Here is a 27,485-nt window from a genome sequence, read left to right on the forward strand (position 1 = left end):
CCTCTACTGTACATTACAAGTGATAGTGTACCCTCTACTGTACATTACAAGTGATAGTGTACCCTCTACTGTACATTACAAGTGATAGTGTACCCTCTACTGTACATTACAAGTGATAGTGTACCCTCTACTGTACATTACAAGTGATAGTGTACCCTCTACTGTACATTACAAGTGATAGTGCACCCTCTACTGTACATTACAAGTGATAGTGTACCCTCTACTATACATTACAAGTGATAGTGTACCCTCTACTGTGCATTACAAGTGATAGTGTGCCCTCTACTGTACATTACAAGTGATAGTGTACCCTCTACTATACATTACAAGTGATAGTGTACCCTCTACTGTACATTACAAGTGATAGTGTACCCTCTACTGTACATTACAAGTGATAGTGTACCCTCTACTGTACATTACAAGTGATAGTCTACCCTCTACTGTACATTACAAGTGATAGTGTACCCTCTACTGTACATTACAAGTGATAGTGTACCCTCTACTATACATTACAAGTGATAGTGTACCCTCTACCGTGCATTACAAGTGATAGTTTGCCCTCTACTGTACATTACAAGTGATAGTGTACCCTCTACTGTACATTACAAGTGATAGTGCTCCCTCTACTGTACATTACAAGTGATAGTGCACCCTCTACTGTACATTACAAGTGATAGTGCACCCTCTACTGTACATTACAAGTGATAGTGTACCCTTTACTATACATTACAAGTGATAGTGTACCCTCTACTGTACATTACAAGTGATAGTGTACCCTCTACTGTGCATTACAAGTGATAGTGTACCCTCTACTATACATTACAAGTGATAGTGTATGCTCTACTGTACATTACAAGTGATAGTGTGCCCTCTACTGTACATTACAAGTGATAGTGCACCCTCTACTGTACATTACAGGTGATAGTGTACCCTCTACTGTACATTACAAGTGATTGTGTGCCCTCTACTGTACATTACAAGTGATAGTGTACCCTCTACTGTACATTACAAGTGATAGTGTACCCTCTACTGTACATTACAGGTGATAGTGTACCCTCTACTGTGCATTACAAGTGATAGTGTACCCTCTACTGTGCATTACAAATGATAGTGTACCCTCTACTGTGCATTACAAATGATAGTGTACCCTCTACTATACATTACAAGTGATAGTGCACCCTCTACTGTACATTACAAGTGATAGTGCACCCTCTACTGTACATTACAAGTGATAGTGCACCCTCTACTGTACATTACAGGTGATAGTGTACCCTCTACTGTACATTACAGGTGATAGTGTACCCTCTACTGTACATTACAAGTGATAGTGCACCCTCTACTGTACATTACAGGTGATAGTGTACCCTCTACTGTACATTACAAGTGATAGTGTACCCTCTACTGTACATTACAAGTGATAGTGTACCCTCTACTGTACATTACAAGTGATAGTGTACCCTCTACTGTACATTACAAGTGATAGTGTACCCTCTACTGTACATTACAAGTGATAGTCTACCCTCTACTGTACATTACAAGTGATAGTGTACCCTCTACTGTACATTACAAGTGATAGTGTACCCTCTACTATACATTACAAGTGATAGTGTACCCTCTACTGTGCATTACAAGTGATAGTGCTCCCTCTACTATACATTACAAGTGATAGTGCTCCCTCTACTGTACATTACAAGTGATAGTGTGCCCTCTACTGTACATTACAAGTGATAGTGTACCATCTACTGTACATTACAAGTGATAGTGTACCCTCTACTGCACATTACAAGTGATAGTGTACCCTCTACTGTACATTACAAGTGATAGTGTACCCTCTACTGTACATTACAAGTGATAGTGTACCCTCTACTGTACATTACAAGTGATAGTGTACCCTCTACTGTACATTACAAGTGATAGTCTACCCTCTACTGTACATTACAAGTGATAGTGTACCCTCTACTGTACATTACAAGTGATAGTGTACCCTCTACTATACATTACAAGTGATAGTGTACCCTCTACTGTGCATTACAAGTGATAGTTTGCCCTCTACTATACATTACAAGTGATAGTGTACCCTCTACTGTACATTACAAGTGATAGTGTACCCTCTACTATACATTACAAGTGATAGTGTACCCTCTACTGTACATTACAAGTGATAGTGCTCCCTCTACTGTGCATTACAAGTGATAGTGTGCCCTCTACTGTACATTACAAGTGATAGTGCTCCCTCTACTATACATTACAAGTGATAGTGTACCCTCTACTGTACATTACAAGTGATAGTGCTCCCTCTACTGTACATTACAAGTGATAGTGCTCCCTCTACTATACATTACAAGTGATAGTGTACCCTCTACTGTACATTACAAGTGATAGTGCTCCCTCTACTGTACATTACAAGTGATAGTGCTCCCTCTACTATACATTACAAGTGATAGTGTGCCCTCTACTGTACATTACAAGTGATAGTGCTCCCTCTACTATACATTACAAGTGATAGTGTACCCTCTACTGTTCATTACAAGTGATAGTGCTCCCTCTACTGTACATTACAAGTGATAGTGCTCCCTCTACTATACATTACAAGTGATAGTGTACCCTCTACTGTACATTACAAGTGATAGTGCTCCCTCTACTGTACATTACAAGTGATAGTGCTCCCTCTACTATACATTACAAGTGATAGTGCACCCTCTACTGTACATTACAAGTGATAGTGTACCCTCTACTATACATTACAAGTGATAGTCTACCCTCTACTGTACACTACAAGTGATAGTGTACCCTCTACTATACATTACAAGTGATAGTGTACCCTCTACTGTGCATTACAAGTGATAGTGTGCCCTCTACTATACATTACAAGTGATAGTGTACCCTCTACTGTACATTACAAGTGATAGTGCTCCCTCTACTGTGCATTACAAGTGATAGTGTACCCTCTACTATACATTACAAGTGATAGTGCTCCCTCTACTGTGCATTACAAGTGATAGTGTACCCTCTACTGTACATTACAAGTGATAGTGCACCCTCTACTGTACATTACAAGTGATAGTGCACCCTCTACTGTACATTACAAGTGATAGTGTGCCCTCTACTGTACATTACAAGTGATAGTGCACCCTCTACTGTACATTACAAGTGATAGTGCTCCCTCTACTATACATTACAAGTGATAGTGTACCCTCTACTATACATTACAAGTGATAGTGTACCCTCTACTGTACATTACAAGTGATAGTGTACCCTCTACTGTACATTACAAGTGATAGTGTACCCTCTACTGTACATTACAAGTGATAGTGTACCTGCTACTGTACATTACAAGTGATAGTGCACCCTCTACTATACATTACAAGTGATAGTGCTCCCTCTACTATACATTACAAGTGATAGTGTACCCTCTACTGTACATTACAAGTGATAGTGCACCCTCTACTATACATTACAAGTGATAGTGCTCCCTCTACTATACATTACAAGTGATAGTGTACCCTCTACTGTACATTACAAGTGATAGTGCACCCTCTACTGTACATTACAAGTGATAGTGTATCCTCTACTGTGCATTACAAGTGATAGTGTACCCTCTACTGTACATTACAGGTGATAGTGTACCCTCTACTGTACATTACAAGTGATAGTGCGCCCTCTACTGTGCATTACAAGTGATAGTGTACCCTCTACTGTACATTACAAGTGATAGTGTATCCTCTACTGTGCATTACAAGTGATAGTGTACCCTCTACTGTACATTACAAGTGATAGTGTACCCTCTACTGTACATTACAAGTGATAGTGTGCCCTCTACTGTTCATTACAAGTGAAAGTGTACCCTCTACTGTATATTACAAGTGATAGTGCACCCTCTACTGTGCATTGCAAGTGATAGTGTACCCTCTACTGTACATTACAAGTGATAGTGCACCCTCTACTGTACATTACAAGTGATAGTGTACCCTCTACTGTACATTACAAGTGATAGTGCACCCTCTACTGTACATTACAAGTGATAGTGCTTCCTCTACTGTACATTACAAGTGATAGTGCACCCTCTACTGTGCATTATAAGTGATAGTGTAGCCTCTACTGTGCATTACAAGTGATAGTGTACCCTCTACTGTGCATTACAAGTGATAGTGTACCCTCTACTGTGCATTACAAGTGATAGTGTGCCCTCTACTGTTCATTACAAGTGATAGTCTACCCTCTACTGTACATTACAAGTGATAGTGTACCCTCTACTGTGCATTACAAGTGATAGTGTACCCTCTAATGTACTTTACAAGTGATAGTGCACCCTCTACTGTACATTACAAGTGATAGTGCACCCTCTACTGTACATTACAAGTGATAGTGTACCCTCTACTGTACATTACAAGTGATAGTGCTCCCTCTACTGTACATTACAAGTGATAGTCTACCCTCTACTGTACATTACAAGTGATAGTGTGCCCTCTACTGTACATTACAAGTGACAGTGTACCCTCTACTGTGCATTACAAGTGATAGTGTGCCCTCTACTGTGCATTACAAGTGATAGTGTACCCTCTACTGTACATTACAAGTGATAGTGCTCCCTCTACTATACATTACAAGTGATAGTGTACCCTCTACTGTACATTACAAGTGAGCGTGCACCCTCTACTGTACATTACAAGTGATAGTGCACCCTCTACGGTGCATTGCAAGTGATAGTGCACCCTCTACTGTGCATTGCAAGTGATAGTGTACCCTCTACTGTACATTACAAGTGATAGTGTACCCTCTACTGTACATTACAAGTGAGTGTGCAGCCTCTACTGTGCATTGCAAGTGAGTGTGCAGCCTCTACTGTATATTACCAGTGACAATGAATCTATTATACATTATTGTAGATATTTTATATCGCCCCAGTTTGCTGTGCATTGGATAGTAGCAGTTATCTTACATTCTGGTGCTTTTATATGTTCACAAAACTCTTTGGAAACTTCTGATATCCGTGTAATTTACAGTTGGAGGATGCATTATCCCATATATAAAATCAAAGTAATAAATGCTAGTATTTAGTCAATATTGAATATGACATAGGGATAGAAAGCAGACATATTTGGTGTACAGTACAGGGACCTTTCTTGGCATTAGAATTCTGTCCAGGCAGTGAAATCACTGCCAGCAGCTGTAGTGTTAATAATGTGTAAACCAGCTACAGTATGATGTGAATATAGCAATTTAAAGCAAAGAGATTCAGCTAGTTTTTATGTATTATCTGGTTGTAATATGTCTGAATTAGCTTTTACTGTTTGCATTAGTTTCCCTTTAATTCTCATATACAATGTGCTTTTTTGGCCAGTCTGACCTGCTTGTGGTGGGCCAGGTGACACCTATTCAATTCTTAGATGTTAAACCAAGCACCTGAATTGCATCAGGTCCCATTGGTAGGATTGGCCAATGATGCCATGCACATACAGATCGGGGTCTAGATTTACCAGCAGGTCCACTCTTTGCCCACTCTGACCTGGTGCATGTGGTGGTCCAGGTGACACCAATCCAGTTGCTAGAGGCTTAAAACCCCCAAAAACTGAATTATGTTGTTCCTATCGGATTGTTCGATGATGGCAAACACCTATAGTACCTACAGAATGAGGACATTAGCTGACTACATTTATCCTCAGGTCCAACCTTTGACTCAAGCAGATACATTTATGTTTCCTGGTGGCTTTAGCCAATTAGATAGAACAATATCTGGATAACTTGGTCATACCTACCAAATGAACCATGTACGGCCTTTACATTCATTTAAAGAGGCTGTTTACCCCCTTTCTGTCCATAGGATCCCCCCATGCAGCCAAGTAGCACCCCAATACCTTCTTGATTTCCTTGATGTTGCACGATAATAGTCGATGGTTCCCAAAGAGGAAGTAGGTGCGCCTATAAATGGAGGACGATATTCGTTCATAGCATTCTGCACAATGGTGGTCATTCCGAGTTGTTTGCTCTTTGCTGATTTTCACAACGCAGCGATTATGTGGAAAATGCGCATGCGCATGGTACGCATCGCGCATGCGCTAATTACTTTTACACAAAACTTAGTAGATTTACACAAGGCCGACTGACGTTTTTTCATCGCTGGAGTGATCGTACTGTGATTGACAGGAAGTGGGTGTTTCTGGGCGGTAACTGGCCATTTTCTGGGAGTGTGCTAAAAAACGCAGGCGTGCCAGGTAAAAACGCAGGAGTGGCTGGAGAAACGGAGGAGTGGCTGGCCGAACGCAGGGCGTGTTTGTCACGTCAAACCAGGAACTAAACAGACTGAGCTGATCGCAAACTAGGAATAAGTCTGGAGCTACTCAGAAACTGCAAGGAATTATTTAGTAGCAGTTCTGCTAATCTTTCGTTCGCAATTCTGCTAAGCTAAGATACACTCCCAGAGGGCGTCGGCCTAGCGTTTGCACTGCTGCTAAAAGCAGCTAGTGAGCGAACAACTCGGAATGCGGGCCAATGTTCGGAGGAACGTAAGAATTGCAGCATCTTATTGTGTTGGCTCTTCCTCCTGACTAAAAATGTTGCCGTATTCATTTTGCCCCTTCGCACCGGAGTATAGGAGACAATTTTATATATGGGTGGTGGGGGGAGGAGGAGGTGTTAACCGCCTTTCTCATTTGACTAAAATATTCCATGCACAGACATGTTGAGTTGCACCACAAATAATTGGGGTCCTTAAGCAACCGCAAAGCCATATCCTATACACCTGAATAGTACAGTAGGTATCCATTTGGCAGGTCGACCCTACTTAGGTCAACAGTCACTAGGTCAACCACTATTGGTCGACATTACATGGTCGACATGGTCAACACGTGAAAATGGTCGACACGGGACATGTCGACACATGAACAGGTCAACGTGGCTTTTAAAAAAAAAAAAAATTAGATTTTTAACTTTTTCAAACTTTACCAACCACGTCGACTACAATTGTGAATAGAAACCTGTGCCGAACGCAGCGGCAGTGGAGCGAGGCATCTTGCCCGCAGCATGGCGAGCAAAGCGGTACACTAAATGGGGTTCCAGGTCATGTTGCGGGAACAATGACGCCAAAAACAGTTCAAAAATCCATGTCAACTTTTTCACGCGTCGACCTGTCCCGCGTCGACCACTCTCATGTGTCGACTATTTGTCCGTGTCAGTAGTGGTCGACCTAATGACTGTCGACCTTTAACATGGTTGACTATTCATACCAGAACCACCTGGATACTCCTTAGATGTAGAACTATTGAGAGAAAAGGGGATGTTGATTGGGTGATTTTGGATGTTTGTACTCAAACAGATATTTTGATGTGTGCGCAGAATCTTGAAGACTTAGATATGACACTTATTGCCTAATGATCAGCTCCTTGCCTGAAAAGTGACGGCAAAAGCGGTTATCATTAACAATCAAAGGGATTAGCTCTGAAAGCGTCCCGCCAGGCGTTAGGGAGCAGTTCAAGCACAACGCCGCAGATAATAACAACTTTCCCCATCCATCAGCTTTTTCTTTCTATTTATTTTGCTATTTTGGTTCTTGCATGTACGTGTGTGTCATTTTTATTAACCTCATTTGTGACAGAAACGGTGACTCTGGCAGATTGCTTCCCGGGAATGTCTGCCGCTAGGCGAAATTTTCTTTTTAATCCCACTGAAATTCTTAGATTAAGTCCGTCATCATCAAGATTTTAAGACTGTGAGAGGCTCGGAACATGACGCCTAAAGCAAAATGACCTTTTCACTAACGTTTGATTATATGTGAATGCTTATACAGTAGTTTTATAGGGAAATAAAAATCTAACTTTATCTACTGGTGAAAAAAAAAAAAATTCATAACACCATATGATTTTCTCTGTCATTCAGTTTATTGCAACACAGCTTTTATATATTTTTTTTTTTAAATCAATTGCAAAGAATTAAATGTACCTGTATATATTTTTGGAGCAACGCAGGATAGAAACGTCTGTGAATATCTGTCTGCAGTTCTCCCCTATTCATTTTATCATAATTATTTTTATTTCCATAGACTGCAGCAGGTTATAAATATATATTTATTCCCAATGACCGGCTGTACAGCACAATTCATTTTTTTAATACTGTGGAATAATTAAGAATATTTAGGGAAGAGGAGCATTTAAAATCCAAATTTTTACAAGACCCATCCCATCAATTCTCCCTTATGATAACATACATAGACGCGTTTCGCCAGCTTTGCTCCAATAGAAACTTGTATATTGAGCTCAAGTCATGCTTAATGTAATTCATACTGTTTGAGTCCTTGGTTGGAGTTGACCTCACTGTCCATGATAGTCTTAAAGTGGGTCCATCATCTGCACAAATTGGAAGATGACATTTTCTGGGGGCTCAGTCAAATTTAAGGCTATCGGGGCACCAGGATATAGTGACATCACTGAGGCACTCAGCCTATCAAGGAGCCGGTGAGATCGATGATGTCACCAAATCCTAGTGAATTGATAGGTTGAAAACTGGCTCAGCCCACAAAATGTCAGCTTAAACTCTTTGGAGGTGATGGGTCCACTTGATATGGTCTCTGGAGGGCCATCAACAGCTGGTTCTGCTGATCTTGTGGGTGAAAGATGTTTACGCTGTGAGGGGAAGAGCTGCCCGTAAATTGGGTTTAAGTTGGAATCAGGCCATGATGTTTCATCGTGACATAAGTTCTAGATGAGCCGACCAGTAAGGGAGTCTGTGTTACAGGCCAAATACAACAAATATTGGGACTTAGATTTTTTTTTTCCACTTTAACATTTAATGTAGATATACGTTCCCTTTAAATGCCATGACTTACTTGCTCTAACCAGGTCACTCCTGGAAGCAGACTGTCACGTATCAGCAAATTAAATACTCAGCAACTGTAAATCTAGAAAGGCCCGTTGTATGTAAATGTAATCAGAAATACTGTATCATTATTACAATGCAGAGATTCATGGCCAAGATTCTTTCCACCTCAGATGAGGCTGAATTAAGACTCAGCATTGATTGGGCGTTGTAGGTCAGTGGCAGCTGGCATGTGATACCCTCCCCTTGACCTAAGTCTTTTTTTTTGTTGCGGTCACAATTGTGTATCACTGGGGTAATTGGTACCTTTGGGATGGGGAGGGGGGGGGGGAGCTTGCTGAACCTCACCTGTGGTGCTATGTTTCCTTTCTAGGGCCTCGCTGTGGAGCTCGTGTGTGGTGTTACCGCTGTTGGCGCTGACTTGGATGTCCGCAGTTCTCGCCATCACAGACCGGCGCTCAGCCCTCTTCCAAATCTTGTTTGCGGTCTTCGATTCCTTGGAAGGTTTTGTCATAGTCATGGTGCATTGCATACTGCGGCGAGAGGTGAGCCTGGCGTGCTGAGATTACTGCTGGGCGTTTTACCAGCGCTCTGCGTACTGTATTGGTGTTGTGCAACGCTCAGTATATAGCAATAACAGGAATGGGTTCCATGGTATAACATTTCCCAAGCTGTATGGTGAGCAATGCAGATATTACACACCTTTTCACAAAAAGGGCCGACATTATTTTTTCCCCATTTATTTAATGTATTTATTAACTGCAAATTCCATTGCGCTTTACAATAGACCGTTAACAACTAAGTTCATTCAATATTTTGGCACTCTGTGAAATGACCTCTCTACTAGTAATTCAGGATATAACCTACAGTATGTGACACTGACAACACTGTCCTCGCATAGCCTTATTACCTCTATTAGTTGTTATCATTCTGTGGGGGAATTTAAATGTTGAAGTAATGGGCGATATTCAATTGTTCTGCAGATGGGCACGAGTGCCATTACTTAATGAAGTTTAGACAAGGAAAATGGTTGAATCTGTGCAAAGTTTTGGGCGTGATGCCAACACGTCAGTTTGGGTGCACAAAGGGCCTAATTCAGATCTGATTGCTGGTCAGCGATTTTTGCAGTCCTGCTATCAGATAGTGGCCGCCTACAGAAGGAGTGTATTTTTGCTGTGCAAGTGTGCGAACGCATGTGTAGCAGAGCTGCACAAACTTACTCATCCGCTGCGGTCACATCAGCCTCTCCGGGACCGGAATTGACATTAGACACAAGCCCTTCAAACGCTTGGACACGCCTGCGTTCTTCCAAACACTCCCTGAAAACGGTCAGTTGACACCCACAAACGCCCTCTTCCTGTCAATCTCCTTGCGAATGCCCGTGCGTATGGATCCTTTGCACAAACCCATCGCTGACCGGCGATCCCCTTTGCAGCCGTCCGTCACGCCTGCACATTGCAGTGCATACACATGCGCACTTGGGGTCTGATCGCCCGCTGTGTGAAAAACGCACAGCAGCGATCAGATCTGAATTCCCCCCAAAGTCCCGACATTTTGCAGATTTCTGTTCACCTATCGGCACAAACAGCCGTCACCTTAGATGGGTGCTGCGGGCGCCCAAAAACAAATGAATTTCCCATTGGATGTTAAAATTGCAGCTGCCACAATTATGTAGCAGCTGACATGTTACTGGCTTTCTAATCCCCGTCCTAGGTCCAGGATGCGGTGAAGTGTCGAGTTGTTGATCGGCAAGAGGAAGGCAACGGAGACTCCGGCGGCTCCTTTCAGAACGGACACGCTCAGTTAATGGTATTTATTTGTGTTTGATGTTTTCTCAGGGTTATTACATGAGGTAGTTTACAATGATGTACTGCTAATTCGCCCTAGAATGTGTCTATATGGCTGTTTGAGTGTTCCCACAATATTTATGAGACTGCAGATAGTCAATTCCACTTGTAACTTTGTGCCTCAGGCCTCAGTGACAATGTCACGGGCTCCTGCAAAATGGCTGCCTTCGCTGCATGTAAACATTATGCTTTCGCCAGCCGATACCGGTTTCTATCTGGGGAATAGTCTGAGAAACGCTTTAGCAAAGCATCTTCTGCAATGCCACAACAGAGAATTCCTGCAGACAGTGTGGGATTCTATCGGACTTCCACACACAGTCCATTATCCCCAGATAACTACGCTTTGCTGATAAACTGCTTTAATTAAATGATGCAGTGTTTTGGGAATACATGTTGCCTTCATCAGGCCTTTTCCTGAATGCAGAGTAATATTTAACATTATATTGGTCACATAATTAGCAAATACCTGACCTCTAGTGGCCACATTTACTGACGCAACGCAACTAAACCAAATTAGCCCTCAATATGCAGAGCAACTCTGCAACAATGCCATGCAATAAGAAAACAGAGTATACTGAGGATGTGATAAATAAAGGCTGCTTATACAAAAATAATAAATACAGGTTGAGTATCCCATATCCAAATATTCCGAAATACGGAATATTCCGAAATACGGACTTTTTTGAGTGAGACAGATAGTGAAACCTTTGTTTTCTGATGGCTCAATGTACACAAACTTTGTTTAATACACAAAGTTATTAAAAATATTGTATTAAATGGCCTTCAGGCTGTGTGTATAAGGTGTATATGGAACATAAATGAATTGTGTGAATGTAGACACACTTTGTTTAATGCACAAAGTTATAAAAAATATTGGCTAAAATGACCTTCAGGCTGTGTGTATAAGGTGTATATGTAACATAAATGCATTCTGTGCTTAGATTTAGGTCCCATCACCATGATATCTCATTATGGTATGCAATTATTCCAAAATACGGAAAAATCCGATATCCAAAATACCTCTGGTCCCAAGCATTTTGGATAAGGGAGACTCAACCTGTATTAAGTTTAGTTCAAGGCGTTGATTCAGTTAGGGACATTGAGTCTTGATGTCAGCAAGCCCCGTCTCCAAATGCTTGTGGTCCCAGAACAATGACACACTGACACTTGTGGGTTCCAGGACGATGGCACACTGACACTTGGGGGTTCCAGGACGATGGCACACTGACACCAGGGGGTCCCAGAACAATGACACACTGACACCAGGAGGTCCCAGAACAATGACACACTGACACCTGGGGACCCAGAACAATGACACACTGACACCTGGGGACCCAGAACAATGACACACTGACACTTGGGGGTTCCAGGACGATGGCACACTGACACTTGGGGGTTCCAGGACAATGACACACTGACACTTGGGGGTTCCAGGACAATGACACACTGACACCTGGGGGCCCAAAACAATGACACACTAACACCTGGGGGCCCAGAACAATGACACACTGACACTTGGGGGTCACAGAACAATGACACACTGACACTTGGGGGTTCCAGGACAATGACAAACTGACACCTGGGGGCCCAGAACAATGACACACTGACACTTGGGGGTCACAGAACAATGACACACTGACACTTGGTGATCCCAGAACAATGACACACTGACACTTGGTGATCCCAGAACAATGACACACTGACACTTGGTGATCCCAGAACAATGACACACTGACACTTGGTGATCCCAGAACAATGACACACTGACACTTGGTGATCCCAGAACAATGACACGCTGACACTTAGGGTTCCAGAACAATGACACACTGACACTTGGGGTCCCAGGACAATGACACACTGACACTTGGGGTCCCAGAACAATGCCACACTGACACTTGGGGTCCCAGAACAATGCCACACTGACACTTGGGGTCCCAGGACAATGACACACTGACACTTGGGGTCCCAGAACAATGCCACACTGACACTTGGGGTCCCAGAACAATGCCACACTGACACTTGGGGTCCCAGAACAATGACACACTGACACTTGGGGTCCCAGAACAATGACACACTGACACTTGGGGACACAGAACAATGACACACTGACACTTGGTGATCCCAGAACAATGACACACTGACACTTGGGGTCCCAGGACAATGACACACTGACACTTGGGGTTCCAGGACAATGACACACTGGCACTTGGGCCCCAGAACAATGACACACTGACACTTGGGGACACAGAACAATGACACACTGACACTTAGGGTCCCAGAACAATGACACACTGACACTTGGGGTCCCAGGACAATGACACACTGACACCTGGGGTCCCAGAACAATGACACACTGACACCTGGGGTCCCAGAACAATGACACACTGACAATTAGGGTCCCAGGACAATGACACACTGACACTTGGGGACACAGAACAATGACACACTGACACTTAGGGCCACAGAACAATGACACACTGACACTTGGGGTCCCAGAACAATGACACACTGACACTTGGGGTCCCAGAACAATGACACACTGACTCTTGGGGTCCCAGAACAATGACACACTGACACTTGGGGTCCCAGAACAATGACACACTGACACTTGGGGTCCCAGAACAATGACACACTGACACTTGGGGGTTCAGGACGATGGCACACTGACACCTGGGGGCCAAGAACAATGACACACTGACACTTGTGGTCCCAGGACAATGACACACTGACACTTGGGGTCCCAGAACAATGACACACTGACACTTGTGGTCCCAGGACAATGGCACACTGACACTTGGGGTCCCAGAACAATGACACACTGACACTTGGGGGTCCCAGAACAATGACACACTGACACTTGGGGTCCCAGAACAATGAAACACTGACACTTGGGGGTCCCAGAACAATGACACACTGACACTTGGGGTCCCAGAACATTGACACACTGACACCTGGGTTACCAGGACAATGACACACTGACACTTGGGGTCCCAGAACAATGACACACTGACACTTGGGGGTCCCAGAACAATGACACACTGACACTTGGGGGTCCCAAAACAATGACACACTGACACATGTGGTCCCAGAACAATGGCACACTGACACTTGGGGGTCCCAGAACAATGACACACTGACACTTAGGGCCACAGAACAATGACACACTGACACTTGGGGGTCCCAGAACAATGACACACTGACACTTAGGGCCACAGAACAATGACACACTGACACTTGGGGGTCCCAGAACAATGACACACTGACACTTAGGGCCACAGAACAATGACACACTGACACTTGGGGGTCCCAGAACAATGACACACTGACACTTAGGGCCACAGAACAAAGACACACTGACACTTGCGGTCCCAGAACAATGACACACTGACACTTGGGGGTCCCAGAACAATGACACACTGACACTTGGGGTCCCAGAACATTGACACACTGACACCTGGGTTCCCAGGACAATGACACACTGACACTTGGGGTCCCAGAACAATGACACACTGACACTTGGGGTCCCAGAACAATGACACACTGACACATGTGGTCTCAGAACAATGACACACTGACACTTGGGGTCCCAGAACAATGACACACTGACACTTGGGGGTCCCAAAACAATGACACACTGACACATGTGGTCCCAGAACAATGGCACACTGACTCTTGGGGGTCCCAGAACAATGACACACTGACACTTGGGGGTCCCAAAACAATGACACACTGACACATGTGGTCCCAGAACAATGGCACACTGACACTTGGGGGTCCCAGAACAATGACACACTGACACTTAGGGCCACAGAACAATGACACACTGACACTTGGGGGTCCCAGAACAATGACACACTGACACTTAGGGCCACAGAACAATGACACACTGACACTTGGGGGTCCCAGAACAATGACACACTGACACTTAGGGCCACAGAACAAAGACACACTGACACTTGCGGTCCCAGAACAATGACACACTGACACTTGGGGGTCCCAGAACAATGACACACTGACACTTGGGGTCCCAGAACATTGACACACTGACACCTGGGTTCCCAGGACAATGACACACTGACACTTGGGGTCCCAGAACAATGACACACTGACACTTGGGGGTCCCAGAACAATGACACACTGACACATGTGGTCTCAGAACAATGACACACTGACACTTGGGGTCCCAGAACAATGACACACTGACACTTGGGGGTCCCAAAACAATGACACACTGACACATGTGGTCCCAGAACAATGGCACACTGACACTTGGGGGTCCCAGAACAATGACACACTGACACTTGGGGGTCCCAAAACAATGACACACTGACACATGTGGTCCCAGAACAATGGCACACTGACACTTGGGGGTCCCAGAACAATGACACACTGACACTTAGGGCCACAGAACAATGACACACTGACACTTGGGGGTCCCAGAACAATGACACACTGACACTTAGGGCCACAGAACAATGACACACTGACACTTGGGGGTCCCAGAACAATGACACACTGACACTTAGGGCCACAGAACAATGACACACTGACACTTGGGGGTCCCAGAACAATGACACACTGACACTTAGGGCCACAGAACAAAGACACACTGACACTTGGGGTTCAAGTTAAAATAAGATTGATCACTATTGGTATGAGTGACGTGCAGACACTGGGAGATATTATATGTGCGGCATCGCAGCATAGTTTGTGTAGGTCTTGAGCCAATACAAATGGATTAATGAGTGTAAAATATTCCTTGGGATTATACCCGTGTTATTGTTGGTGTCATTGTATTTATTGACCCCCGGGCCTGGTGTACACTGCCGGACATTTGTTGTCTTTCTGCATTCCCAGCTAGAAGAAGCCAACAATCCCTACATCTGCACCGCCATGGTGGGCCTGAAAGAGAAGAAAGTAACGGTAACAGACGTTGTATTTGGGGCACGTGTTCTGTATAGAGACTGATGAGAATAACATATGTACAGTCCAGGTTCTAGATTTATTCTTTAATAATTCCATCAGTACACCCATGGCCGGCCCATGCTGAGTTACACGCGCCCAGTCCCGTGTGGAGATTAGGCTGGGATCTGTGTGACTCTGAGCTGCCTGTTATTGTATATCCAGGTCCCAGTGTACACTCCGTCTGCTACTGACGGCAAGAACTGTACTGAGCGCAGGTGTGTGCAATTCGGACGCTGTATAATTGTAGATTGGTTGTAATTGTTCCTCAGATTCCCATTCATGTGTCTGACACCCCCCTCCTCCACTCTCTCTCTCACACTCACATTACCAGCTCTCTCACTTATACTCACACACACTCACACTCCGCCCCCCATCTCTCTCTCTCACACTCACATTACCAGCTCTCTCACTTATACTCACACACACTCACACTCCGCCCCCCATCTCTCTCTCACACACTCACACTACCACCTCTCTCACTTACACTCACACTCCTCCCATCTCTCTCTTACACACTCACACTACCACCTCTCTCACTTACACTCACACTCCTCCTCCCATCTCTCTCTTACACACTCGCACTACCACCTCTCTCACTTACACTCACACTCCTCCTCCACTCTCTCTCTCACACTAACACTACCCCCTCTCTCTCTCAAACTCACACTACCACCTCTCTCACTTATACTCACACTCACACTCCTCCCCCATCTCTCTCTCACACACTCACACTACCCCCTCTCTCTCTTACACTCACACACACTCACACTACCACATCTCTCGTTTACACACACTCCTCCCCCCATCTCTCTCTCACACAATTACACTACCGTCTCTCTCTCTTACACTCACACACACTCCTACCCCCATCTCTCTCACACACTCACACTACCCCCTCTCTCTATTAAACTCACACTACCACCTCTCTCACTTATACTCACACACACTCACACTCCTACCCCCATCTCTCTCGCACACTCACACTACCCACTCTCTCTCTTAAACTCACACTACCACCTCTCTCACTTATACACACACACACACACACACACACACACACACACACACACACACACACACACACACACACTCACTCACACTCACTCATCCTCCACTCTCTCACAGTCAGGCTCCCTCTCTCTCTCACATACACTTACACTACCCCCTCTCTCTCCTACACACATGCTTCCCACCTCTCTCTGCATCTCTCTCTCTCTCACACACACACACACACACACACACACACACACACACACACACACACACACAAACACACTCTCACTCAACCTCCACTCTCTCACAGTCAGGCTACCTCTCTCTCTCGCTCTCTCACATACACTTACACTACCCCCTCTCTCTCTGACACACATGCTTTCCACCTCTCTCTGCATCTCTCACACACACACACACACACACACACACACACACACACACACGCACACACGCACGCACTTTCTCACTCTCTCCTTATTAGTTGTCAGGAGAATAGATCAGTGTTGGTTGCCTGGGTCCTTGCGGCACTGGAGCCGCCCCATAGGCTAACATGTACAGTAACTGTAGCCAGTGTCGGACTGGGGCATGATAGGCCCACCGGGGGGATACAGTGATAGGGGCCCATACTTAGGGGTGTGGCCAGCCCCCTCAGAGTCTTGAAATACACAATAGTTTAGTGCAGTGTAATATCTACCATGTATAATACAAGTGCACAGTCTTGAACCTGATCCCTAGAGGAAGGAGTGGGGCCCTCAGGCAGCGGGGCCTACCGGTGGTTTCCCTGGTACCCCTGTGGGCCAGTCTGACCCTGACTGTAGCTTCTCTCAGTATAGAAATACATTCCTCTGTTCACATTTACACTATGGGACAGTTCTGGGGTGAAATTCTCACTTATACCGTTACTAACATCACTGTAATCTGCTTATCTTTCATTACAGTCTGAATTTGAAAAAGATGTGGACATAGCCTGCAGATCAGGTGAGAATGGAACACGCTATTCATTTTGCTAGTAAAAAAAACTGCTTATTGAATCTCTGTGAAACAAACAATGTATTTACATTTTTCTTCATGTACACACTAGAATGGCTTGTTATAATGTTACAGATGGTGTAATGGTTAGCATCACTGCCTCACAGCACTGGTGTCAACCGTAGCTGTGTGGAGTTTGTATGTTCTCCCCGTGCTTGCATGGATTTCCTCCCACACCGCAGTGGCTGCAGTTCTGCCAGTGCCTGCAGACGGCAAAGTCCCGCGTGCCTTTGATGTAGGCTGCAGTTAAAGCCACACGCCTCCTCCGGTCACCTTGCACCGCGGCGGTGTTTGCAATATTTTCCCAACAAGTAATGAAATCGTGAAATATTTTATTTTTCATTCACGTAAATTTATTTAAACTGTTTTGAGCGTAAAAGAGATGTTTATTATGTAAATCTGTTACCTTCTTGGTTGACTTAGAATTTTGTTCCAAAATTCTAATTTTAAATTGAAATATTAAGCAGTTCCACCTTATCACATAATAAATAATAGGCGCTTCCCTCCGGCAAGCTGAAGCTATTGTTCCGCTGCTTCCTATCTGCAAGACGTTCATCGTGTTATAAAACAAAATCGCTCATTGTCTTTCCAAGGGACGGACGCACTGTAGCATGTGATCTATACCGCAATTAAGAGACATAATAGTCCCTCAATTTACATATACTGCAGCAATATAGGCAAACATGTCATCGGCAATCACTGGGTAATATATACGGAAGGATCTGCATTTAGCAAGAAATACCTGTCATTATGTAAAGTGCACTTTATGTCACAAGGCAATAGAGCTGTGTAATCTACATTTTGCTGCTCCAATGCGTATTATTAGTAGATAAAGAGATTGTATAGTCATTAAAATGCAGTCTTTCATCTCGTCATGGCAAAACATCCAGTCCCAGAGAATTTACTTCTATTCTCCATAAATCGCAGTTTGTAACTATTGTACAATGGTCCAATCACTTAGTTTTGTACAATGGTTTAATCACCTAGTAATAAAGAGGTCGGAACAAAAAGCGCTGATGTTTTATTTTCTATATACTTTGTGACATATTAGCATATAAAAAGCATTAACCTGCTGCCGTGATTAAGTAGGTCAATCACCTTAATCTATTGCGCCATTGTGTTAATTCTCCCTGTGTAACCTCTATTGTGCTGTGGGCTGTGTTATTGTGTACGTTCTGCTATTGATAAAACATCCACCCATTTACAGCAAACTATTTCAGTATATCATTCTTAACCTCATCCTTGTGCCAGTGAGCTGCTTGCTGCCGTCCGTCCACAGGCAAACGAAGGGGGGGTTTCCGGTAGCCTGGAAACCCCCCTCCTCTTGGCAAGTGGGTCAAATTATGAGAATTGCAATGGTATATAATACAATTACTAGAGCTGCCGCCACATCATGCAGTTTAAACTGCTGCACACGTCCTGGGGTAGAAGCTTCTTCTGTTTCTTAAGGCCTCAGTCAGTGCACTGGAACAGAGAGTATCTAGCAGGAAGAAGAGACAGGAGCCTTACGATGAGGTGGGAGAATGTGTGCTTAGAAAGTGCAGTACTGGTTCTAGTATATTTGTGTATTTATTTATTATGGTATGTTTAACCTTTTCCTGACCACTTACATTATCTTATTTATATTAAATATGTTTGATACAGCCTATACTATGGACCATTTATAGTGTTAAATATTAAGTGTATTCCATGTTCTGCAGAGTGGTAGAGTGTGGATTGCATTTGGAAACCCCCCTCTAGAAATCCTGCGTTTGCCACTGCCGTCTACTGTGAAACTACAAAGTCCAGTATGCATTGTCTGCGGCATATTGCTGGCAGGGCATGCTGAGAATTGTAGTTCCTCCCATCCTGATTCCGCAGGTTGCCCGATCCTGATTTGCAATGCATCTGCTACAGCAGTGTTTAAAATGACTTCATTCATGTTTGTAAGGAATTGCATAATAGCTGCAAGTCGCGATGGTTTTAGGAACCGCTCAGCCTGCGTAAGCTGAAGCTTGGGCAGGCTGGCCGTTGGGTCCAGGCTCCCAAATTCAGTGAGTCTGCGTCACCCGTCACACCTTCAAAACAGGGGCCCCCGTTTTGAAGAACCCTCAGGTGGCAGTTATTAAGGAAAAGCATTTGGAATCTGTACCGTATGGAGCAGTGTGGTCTGTAAGCATGTATTCTCGGCAAACGGCACATGTGCGTCCACCGCTTAGACAAAGTGCAAGTTGTATTTTATATGTCATATATACTGGAGCAAGGGGCAGGTAATATAGTAGTCAGTATGAGAATATAAGTGCAACGTTCCCCATCCAGAAGCCGCATGTCGCTCTGTATCGCTCGTCAGTCAGAACATCACTACAGGTTGAGTATCCCATATCCAAATATTCCGAAATACAGACTTTTTTGAATGAGAGTGAGATAGTGAAACCTTTGTTTTTTGATGGCTCAATGTACACAAACTTTGTTTAATACACAAAGTTATTAAAAATATTGTATTAAATGACCTTCAGGCTGTGTGTATAAGGTGTATATGAAACATAAATGAATTGTGTGAATGTAGACACACTTTGTTTAATGCACAAAGTTACAAAAAATATTGGCTAAAATGACCTTCAGGCTGTGTGTATAAGGTGTATATGTAACATAAATGTATTCTGTGCTTAGATTTAGGTCCCATCACCTTGATATCTCATTATGGTATGCAATTATTCCAAAATACGGAAAAATCCGATATCCAAAATACCTCTGGTCCCAAGCATTTTGGATAAGGGAGACTCAACCTGTATTACAAATCGTCTCTGTTCCTAGTTACTAATAGTGTGCTTTTATGTTGCTAAATAATTTGCATCCATCTTAACTAAACTTTACAAATGTGTGGGGATGTGGCAGAGCTGGATTAAGCTTTGGGTAGTCCGTACTTAAATCTGGGGGGGGGGGGGCTAAAGAGCAACATTTGGGACACAGGGATCGGATCTTCGGCATGCACTATGAAAGGGGACATGGCTGTGTGTCACACCTGTGTTTCACATCACACTGGGGGTGTGCACAGCTCTTGCCAAACTGCTGGGCTGCCCCCCTGGCGGGACTCTGCGGTCTGTGGGTGGGACAGTTCCTGTAAAGCGTGTCTGTCCTGCCAACATTGGGTGGTTAGTGAGTATGCATACATACATAAACTAATTTACATATAAACATACATACAGTCACACACACACAGATACACATATAGGCATACAATCACATGCATACACATATAGGCATATACAGTACATACAGTCGCACACCTTATAAATTACTATGTAGTCCTTATTCCTCTGGGTACTCTGTCAGCAGCTGCTCCTTCCCTCCTCTCTCCCATGCTGCAGGCAGTGACTGTACAGTGCTGTGTAATCCCGCCCCCCTGCTCGGACTCCGCCCTCCTTCCCTCTCTTTTTCAGTTTCTCCAGCTCACAGTTCTGAACTGCAGCTGTAACCCAAGGCTGGGGGTTGCCTGAAACAGGGGGCCCCTGGGGCACATGCACCCTCTGCCCCACCCTCTTAATTGAGCTCTGAGATGTGGCGTAAAACAAATACTGTAGTGCACAGAAAACATGTATTTATGCAACAGCTACAAAATGTTTTTAGTATAATTTTATGCCAGTTATCATTGTACTGTAAGTAATTTCACAACTACAATAGAATCTCTTTGTTTAGCGAGTCCTGATACATATTCAGCTATCTACGATTAGACACTTGGCTATGATGTAGAGTTTACCATACGTTCTTGAATTCTCATGTTGAAATGCTGTCTCTTTCCAATCTAGTACTCAACAAAGACATCTCAGCCTGTCGGACGTCCACCATAACGGGGACGCTGAAGCGCCCTTCTCTGCAGGACGAAGAGAAGATGAAGATGAACCATCAAAAGGGATCGAACTTCAACAGTCTTCCATCCAACGTGTCGAAGATGCACCTGCAAAGCTCTCCGCACTATCTCGGAAGCATCAATCTCAACGAGTACAACAATCACACGCTCACCCTGAAAAAGGACAAAAGCCAGCCCCCCAAACCCATATACATGTGTGAGGGGGACATCTTCAAAAAGCTGGACTCAGAACTGACCAGAGCGCAGGAACAGTCCATGGAGGCCAACTACGTCATATTGCCCAGTAACACGGCCACCCTCAGGGCAAAGCCAAAGGAGGACAGCAAGTATAGCATTAACATTGACCAGATGCCGCAGACCAGACTCATACATCTCAACATGGCGGATCCCAACTACATGGTGAAAAGCCCTCCGAGGGAACGCCTGGGGATGAAGTGTGCCGAGCAGGCGTCGCCCATGCTGAAGCACCAATTGCACCCCAGCGAGTCACAAATCCCTATCGGCCTCTGCGAAAAGGCAGAATTAGGGATGATTGTGCCAAAGAGTGAGACCATCTCTACACTTTCAATGAGCTCTTTAGAGGTAGGAACAGTTTTATAGAGGGTGCTTTGCCTCTATATTGGGCGGTGTTGTCAGATGAACATGTTCCCACCTAGAAGCGTGTGCTGCATACATAATATATTACTTTATATTCATACGTGAAACAGAAATGCAGCAGACCCTGTTCCGTTTTACCAATGTTTCTATTTAGAAAGTACAGATGTGTCCACATACACCTATTATCAAATTGGAGCTATATGGCGCGCCAAGGATTTTGCGACCAAGCCGCCGCATGCGTCCCATGGTCACAGTTGAGTAGAGAAAATGTGTCTTATTTACATCGATATTGCAACTAAACTGCAATGCACGGTTACCCCGGACACTGGCACTGCATGCAGCTGCTGTTTGCAACTTCAGCACTCACCTGGGTGAAAAAACAAATAACGAGGGCCTATAGGGATGAGCTGCGCAGTGAGTTGTGCCCTGCAGCAATGTGTCTAAGCTGTGACTTCAGATCAGTTTTATTGCAACAGAAGTCGCCGTATGGTACAAAAAGGCTAAATGTATGAGGACACATCTGTAAAGTTTAATGTCCCTCCGTGGCAAAATGCTAAAATGTCACTAGTTATGTTCTTTAAAAGGGGAAGCAAAGTAAATCAGCCTGTTACATAGAGCGTGACAGGGGAGGGGCTAGTACCAGCAGTTGTACTGTAACAGGTTGCAGCATGTGGAAGGGGAGGGGCTAGTACCAGCGGTTGTACTGTAACAGGTTGCTGCATGTGTCAGGGGAGGGGCTAGTACCAGCGGATGTACTGTCACAGGTTGCTACATGTGGCAGGGGAGGGGCTAGTACCAGTGGATGTACTGTCACAGGTTGCTGCATGTGGCAGGGGAGGGGCTAGTACCAGCGGTTGTACTGTAACAGGTTGCAGCATGTGGAAGGGGAGGGGCTAGTACCAGCGGTTGTACTGTAACAGGTTGCTGCATGTGTCAGGGGAGGGGCTAGTACCAGCGGATGTACTGTCACAGGTTGCTGCATGTGGAAGGGGAGGGGCTAGTACCAGCGGAGGTACTGTCACAGGTTGCTGCATGTGGCATGGGAGGGGCTAGTACCAGCGGAGGTACTGTCACAGGTTGCAGCATGTGGCAGGGGAGTAGCTAGTACCAGCGGTTGTACTGTAACAGGTTGCTGCATGTGTCAGGGGAGGGGCTAGTACCAGCGGAGGTACTGTCACAGGTTGCTGCATGTGGAAGGGGAGTGGCTAGTACCAGCGGAGGTACTGTCACAGGTTGCTGCTGTGGCATGGGAGGGGCTAGTACCAGTGGCTGTACTGTGACAGGTTGCAGCATGTGGCAGGGGAGTGGCTAGTACCAGCGGATGTACTGTAACAGGTTGCTGCATGTGGCAAGGGTGGGGCTAGTACCAGCGGTTGTACTGTAGCAGGTTGCTGCATGTGGAAGGGGAGGGGCTAGTACCAGCGGAGGTACTGTCACAGGTTGCTGCATGTGGCATGGGAGGGGCTAGTACCAGCGGTTGTACTGTAACAGGTTGCTGCATGTGGCAAGGGTGGGGCTAGTAACAGCGGTTGTACTGTAACAGGTTGCTGCATGTGGCAGGGTAGGGGCTATTACCAGCGGTTGTACTGTAACAGGTTGCTGCATGTGGCAAAGGTGGGGCTAGTACCAGCGGTTGTACTGTAACAGGTTGCTGCATGTGGCATGGGAGGGGCTAGTACCAGCGGAGGTACTGTCACAGGTTGCTGCATGTGGCATGGGAGGGGCTAGTACCAGCGGCTGTACTGTGACAGGTTGCAGCATGTGGCAGGGGAGTGGCTAGTACCAGCGGTTGTACTGTAACAGGTTGCTGCATGTGGCAAGGGTGGGGCTAGTACCAGCGGTTGTACTGTAGCAGGTTGCTGTATGTGGAAGGGGAGGGGCTAGTACCAGCGGAGGTACTGTCACAGGTTGCTGCATGTGGCATGGGAGGGGCTAGTACCAGCGGCTGTACTGTGACAGGTTGCAGCATGTGGCAGGGGAGTGGCTAGTACCAGCGGTTGTACTGTAACAGGTTGCTGCATGTGGTAGGGGAGGGGCTAGTACCAGCAGAGGTACTGTCACAGGTTGCTGCATGTGTCAGGGGAGGGGCTAGTACCAGAGTATGTACTGTCACAGGTTGCTGCATGTGGCAGGGTAGGGGCTAGTACCAGCGGTTGTACTGTAACAGGTTGCTGCATGTGGTAGGGGAGGGGCTAGTACCAGCAGAGGTACTGTCACAAGTTGCTGCATGTGGCATGGGAGGGGCTAGTACCAGCGGCTGTATTGTGACAGGTTGCTGCATGTGGTAGGGGAGGGGCTAGTACCAGCGGAGATACTGTCACAGGTTGCTACATGTGGCAGGGGAGGGGCTAGTACCAGTGGATGTACTGTCACAGGTTGCTGCATGTGGCAGGGTAGGGGCTAGTACAGCGGTTGTACTGCATGCATTGTATGTACCACATAGAAAAAAAATAGAAGATGCAGGTGCACACTCTATGTACTAAGCACTGCTAATCAGAATAATTATAATAAACTGCAATATAGCATAGAGTAAAACCGAGCTACTTAGCAAAATTTTGGCCAAAAATATGTGCCCACCAACTGCTCCCAGGTGACCTCATCTGGGGGGTCCCTAACACTAAGGTTCAAGTCCAGAGCATTGGACCCCCCGGATCAGCACAAGTCAGCTGCCCAAAGCATCACACTAGTGAGAGGTTTAACTAAGTATTACATTAGTAAGAAGCAGCAGCTATTGTTGAGAGTGTTACATTGCTAAGAGTTAATAATTAGGGTATTAAAAAGGATTACATTGGTAAAATGTTCTAGATTAAGCATAATGCTTTGTGGCATCATGTTGCAACACTTAATGTAGCATATATTTTTAGCACCTAAATTGGTTTTATTTTTTACCAATGTAACACTAGGGCGATGCCTTGAGGCGGTTGGGTTGGCTTGTGCTGGTCTGGGGGGTCCCATGCTCTGGACTTGAACCAAAGTGTTGGGGACCCATCAGATGTGGTGACCTGGTTGCGGTTGGTGGCCCACATTTTGGCCGAAATTATGCTGAGCACCCCAATTTTACTCTGTTATATTGCAGAGATTTATTGTAATTATTCTGATTAGTAGTGTGCACCTGCATTTTCTTTTTTCTTCTGTGTGGAACTACAACTGCATTTTCTCTTTTTTTTTTTTTCCTGTGTGGAACTACCCCCCTCCCCCTCCTCCTGTGCATTGTATGTAGAAAGGTAAATTGAATCAGAAAGATGGGAATGAAGGAGAGACGATGGAAGTATTGTTTACAAGCACTGTATGAACAAATGTACTGTTAAAATGTATCTTTAATTCTTACTGGGAACATGGCTGAACTTAAACCCTTGTGTCCAGCACTGTGAAAGATTTTTAAGAATTGTTGAACGTATTCCACCTGATCTTGCACCACTATCATTATTATTTTAATTGTTTCCCTCATTTTACACAGCAGAAAACTTAAAGTGGTTCTATGTATGGAAATGTAACTACAGTAACAGAGATGATATAGTTTTACTTTTGTCACTTGTATATTTTTTAACATTGCTCCCAAATCTTTGCAATAGTTTCACATAATGGGGGTCATTCCGAGTTGTTCGCTCGTTGCCGATTTTCGCAACGGAGCAATTAAGTAGTAGACTTAGTAGATTTACTCACGGCCGAACGAAGATTTTTCATCGTTGAAGTGATCGGAGTGTGATTGACAGGAAGTGGGTGTTTCTGGGCGGAAACTGACCGTTTTCAGGGAGTGTGCGGAAAAACGCAGGCGTGCCAGGATAAAACGCAGGAGTGTCTGGAGAAACGGGGGAGTGGCTGTCCGAACGCAGGGCGTGTTTGTGACGTCAAACGAGGAACGAAACGGGCTGAGCTGATCGCAGTGTAGGAGTAAGTCTCGAGCTACTCAGAAACTGCTAAGAATTTTCTATTCGCAATTCTGCTGATCTTTCGTTCGCAATTCTGCTAAGCTAAGATACACTCCCAGAGGGCGGCGGCCTATCGTGTACAATGCTGCTAAAATCTGCTAGCGAGCGAACAATTCGGAATGAGGGCCAATACTGGATTACAATGTAATTATATTAGCAAACAGGTTGGAAACATTCTTGATTAATAATCATCCTTATCCTTTTTGAACACACCGAGACTCAATAATGCCCTAACCAGGAGTTATCAGTCTCCACATGTGAAAGAGCTTTTCTGTTACACAGCAGCCTGCAAGCCAATCATCTTGTCATGTTCCTTCCTTCCTGTTCCTGAGTAATGCAAGATAGAGAAGCTCTACTATTACAAACAATATATTAAAAGTGTATTAAAGAGCCAGGGTCTATTTGTAGATTATTTACATCTTCAGTCACTGCTGAGAAAGGGCCAACAGAAGTTAATATTGGAATTTATCAATCTTGTGAAAACACTTCATTTTAGTACATGCAAAGCTAATAACAGGTGATGATACAAATTATACTTTAAATATCTCCTATATATTAGCCCAGAGTGACTGTGTGTATAACGCTGGGTGTGGCTAGGAGTTCTCATTGGGTTAGCGGCAGGTCTATCACACCCAGCCCACAGCTGATTGGGCGAGAAACGCCCTCCCACACAGGTTACATCCAATGGGAGGCTCTGCCCTTTGGCTGCTGTGTGTTCCCAGAGCAGGATTAACAATGGGGCTGATGGAACTGCAGCTCCAGGTCCACATCCCAAAATAGGCCCACTGCATCTGCAGCATCATACCCTCCAACACTTTACACATAAACATCGGGACATATTCGAAAAGAGGGCATGGCTACAGGTAAAGTTGCGTGGCCACGCCCCTTTTCCTATACTTTCAATGGAAGTTTGGAGAGCCAAAAATCGGTGACTATGAAAAAAAGGTACTGTACCTGCCAAAAAGGTGCAGCTGGAGGGTATGCCACTGTATCTGCAGCAAGTCTCTGCGCTGTAGATAGGGATAACAAAAATCTTTTTACTGCAGCGTCCTATGTCCTGCTGCCAGTCCGCCTCCCCCCTCCGGCATCAACAATCCCCACTCCCTAGCCGCAGCGCAGGTGGAACAAAAGCTGCTGCCGCCACCAGCATAGATGTGTATGAAAGCGGCGCAGCGGAAGTCTTTCATAGCCCTCCCTGCACCGCATACTCTCTGGGTCACAGAAGTGCCTCCACGCCACAGCCGCGCCCAGATCCCCAGAGGCCCTGACTCCGCAACACAGCACCTGTCTGGCCGGCCTGGAAGCCCCGAGATGGCTAATGTAACGGATAGAGTGGGTGATATCGCGGAGGGTAATGTCTGGACGCTGAATCAATGTAAAAGGTGACAGTGCTGTGCAGTGCAGTGGGTGTGCAGTGTCACTGACACTGCACAGCACTCTCACCTTTTACACTGATTCAGCCAGTCAGTC

The 27,485-nt window shown here is 45.1% G+C and overlaps 1 protein-coding gene across 5 annotated transcripts in view; it reads left to right on the forward strand.

The window, feature by feature from the left end:
- The window catches only part of ADGRB1 (adhesion G protein-coupled receptor B1), a 680,829-nt gene that overhangs the window by 646,335 nt on the left and 7,009 nt on the right, over window positions 1–27,485 (forward strand). For all 5 annotated transcript variants that reach the window (XM_063921150.1, XM_063921151.1, XM_063921152.1 and 2 more), the window contains 5 exons: window positions 9,182–9,353; window positions 10,522–10,617; window positions 15,513–15,578; window positions 17,552–17,591; window positions 21,428–22,071. In XM_063921150.1, coding sequence (XP_063777220.1) covers window positions 9,182–9,353; window positions 10,522–10,617; window positions 15,513–15,578; window positions 17,552–17,591; window positions 21,428–22,071 — 1,018 coding nt within the window. The remainder of the gene's footprint in view (window positions 1–9,181; window positions 9,354–10,521; window positions 10,618–15,512; window positions 15,579–17,551; window positions 17,592–21,427; window positions 22,072–27,485) is intronic.

This window comes from Pseudophryne corroboree, chromosome 5, assembly GCF_028390025.1.
Source record: "Pseudophryne corroboree isolate aPseCor3 chromosome 5, aPseCor3.hap2, whole genome shotgun sequence".
Classification (NCBI taxonomy): Eukaryota; Metazoa; Chordata; class Amphibia; order Anura; family Myobatrachidae; genus Pseudophryne; species Pseudophryne corroboree.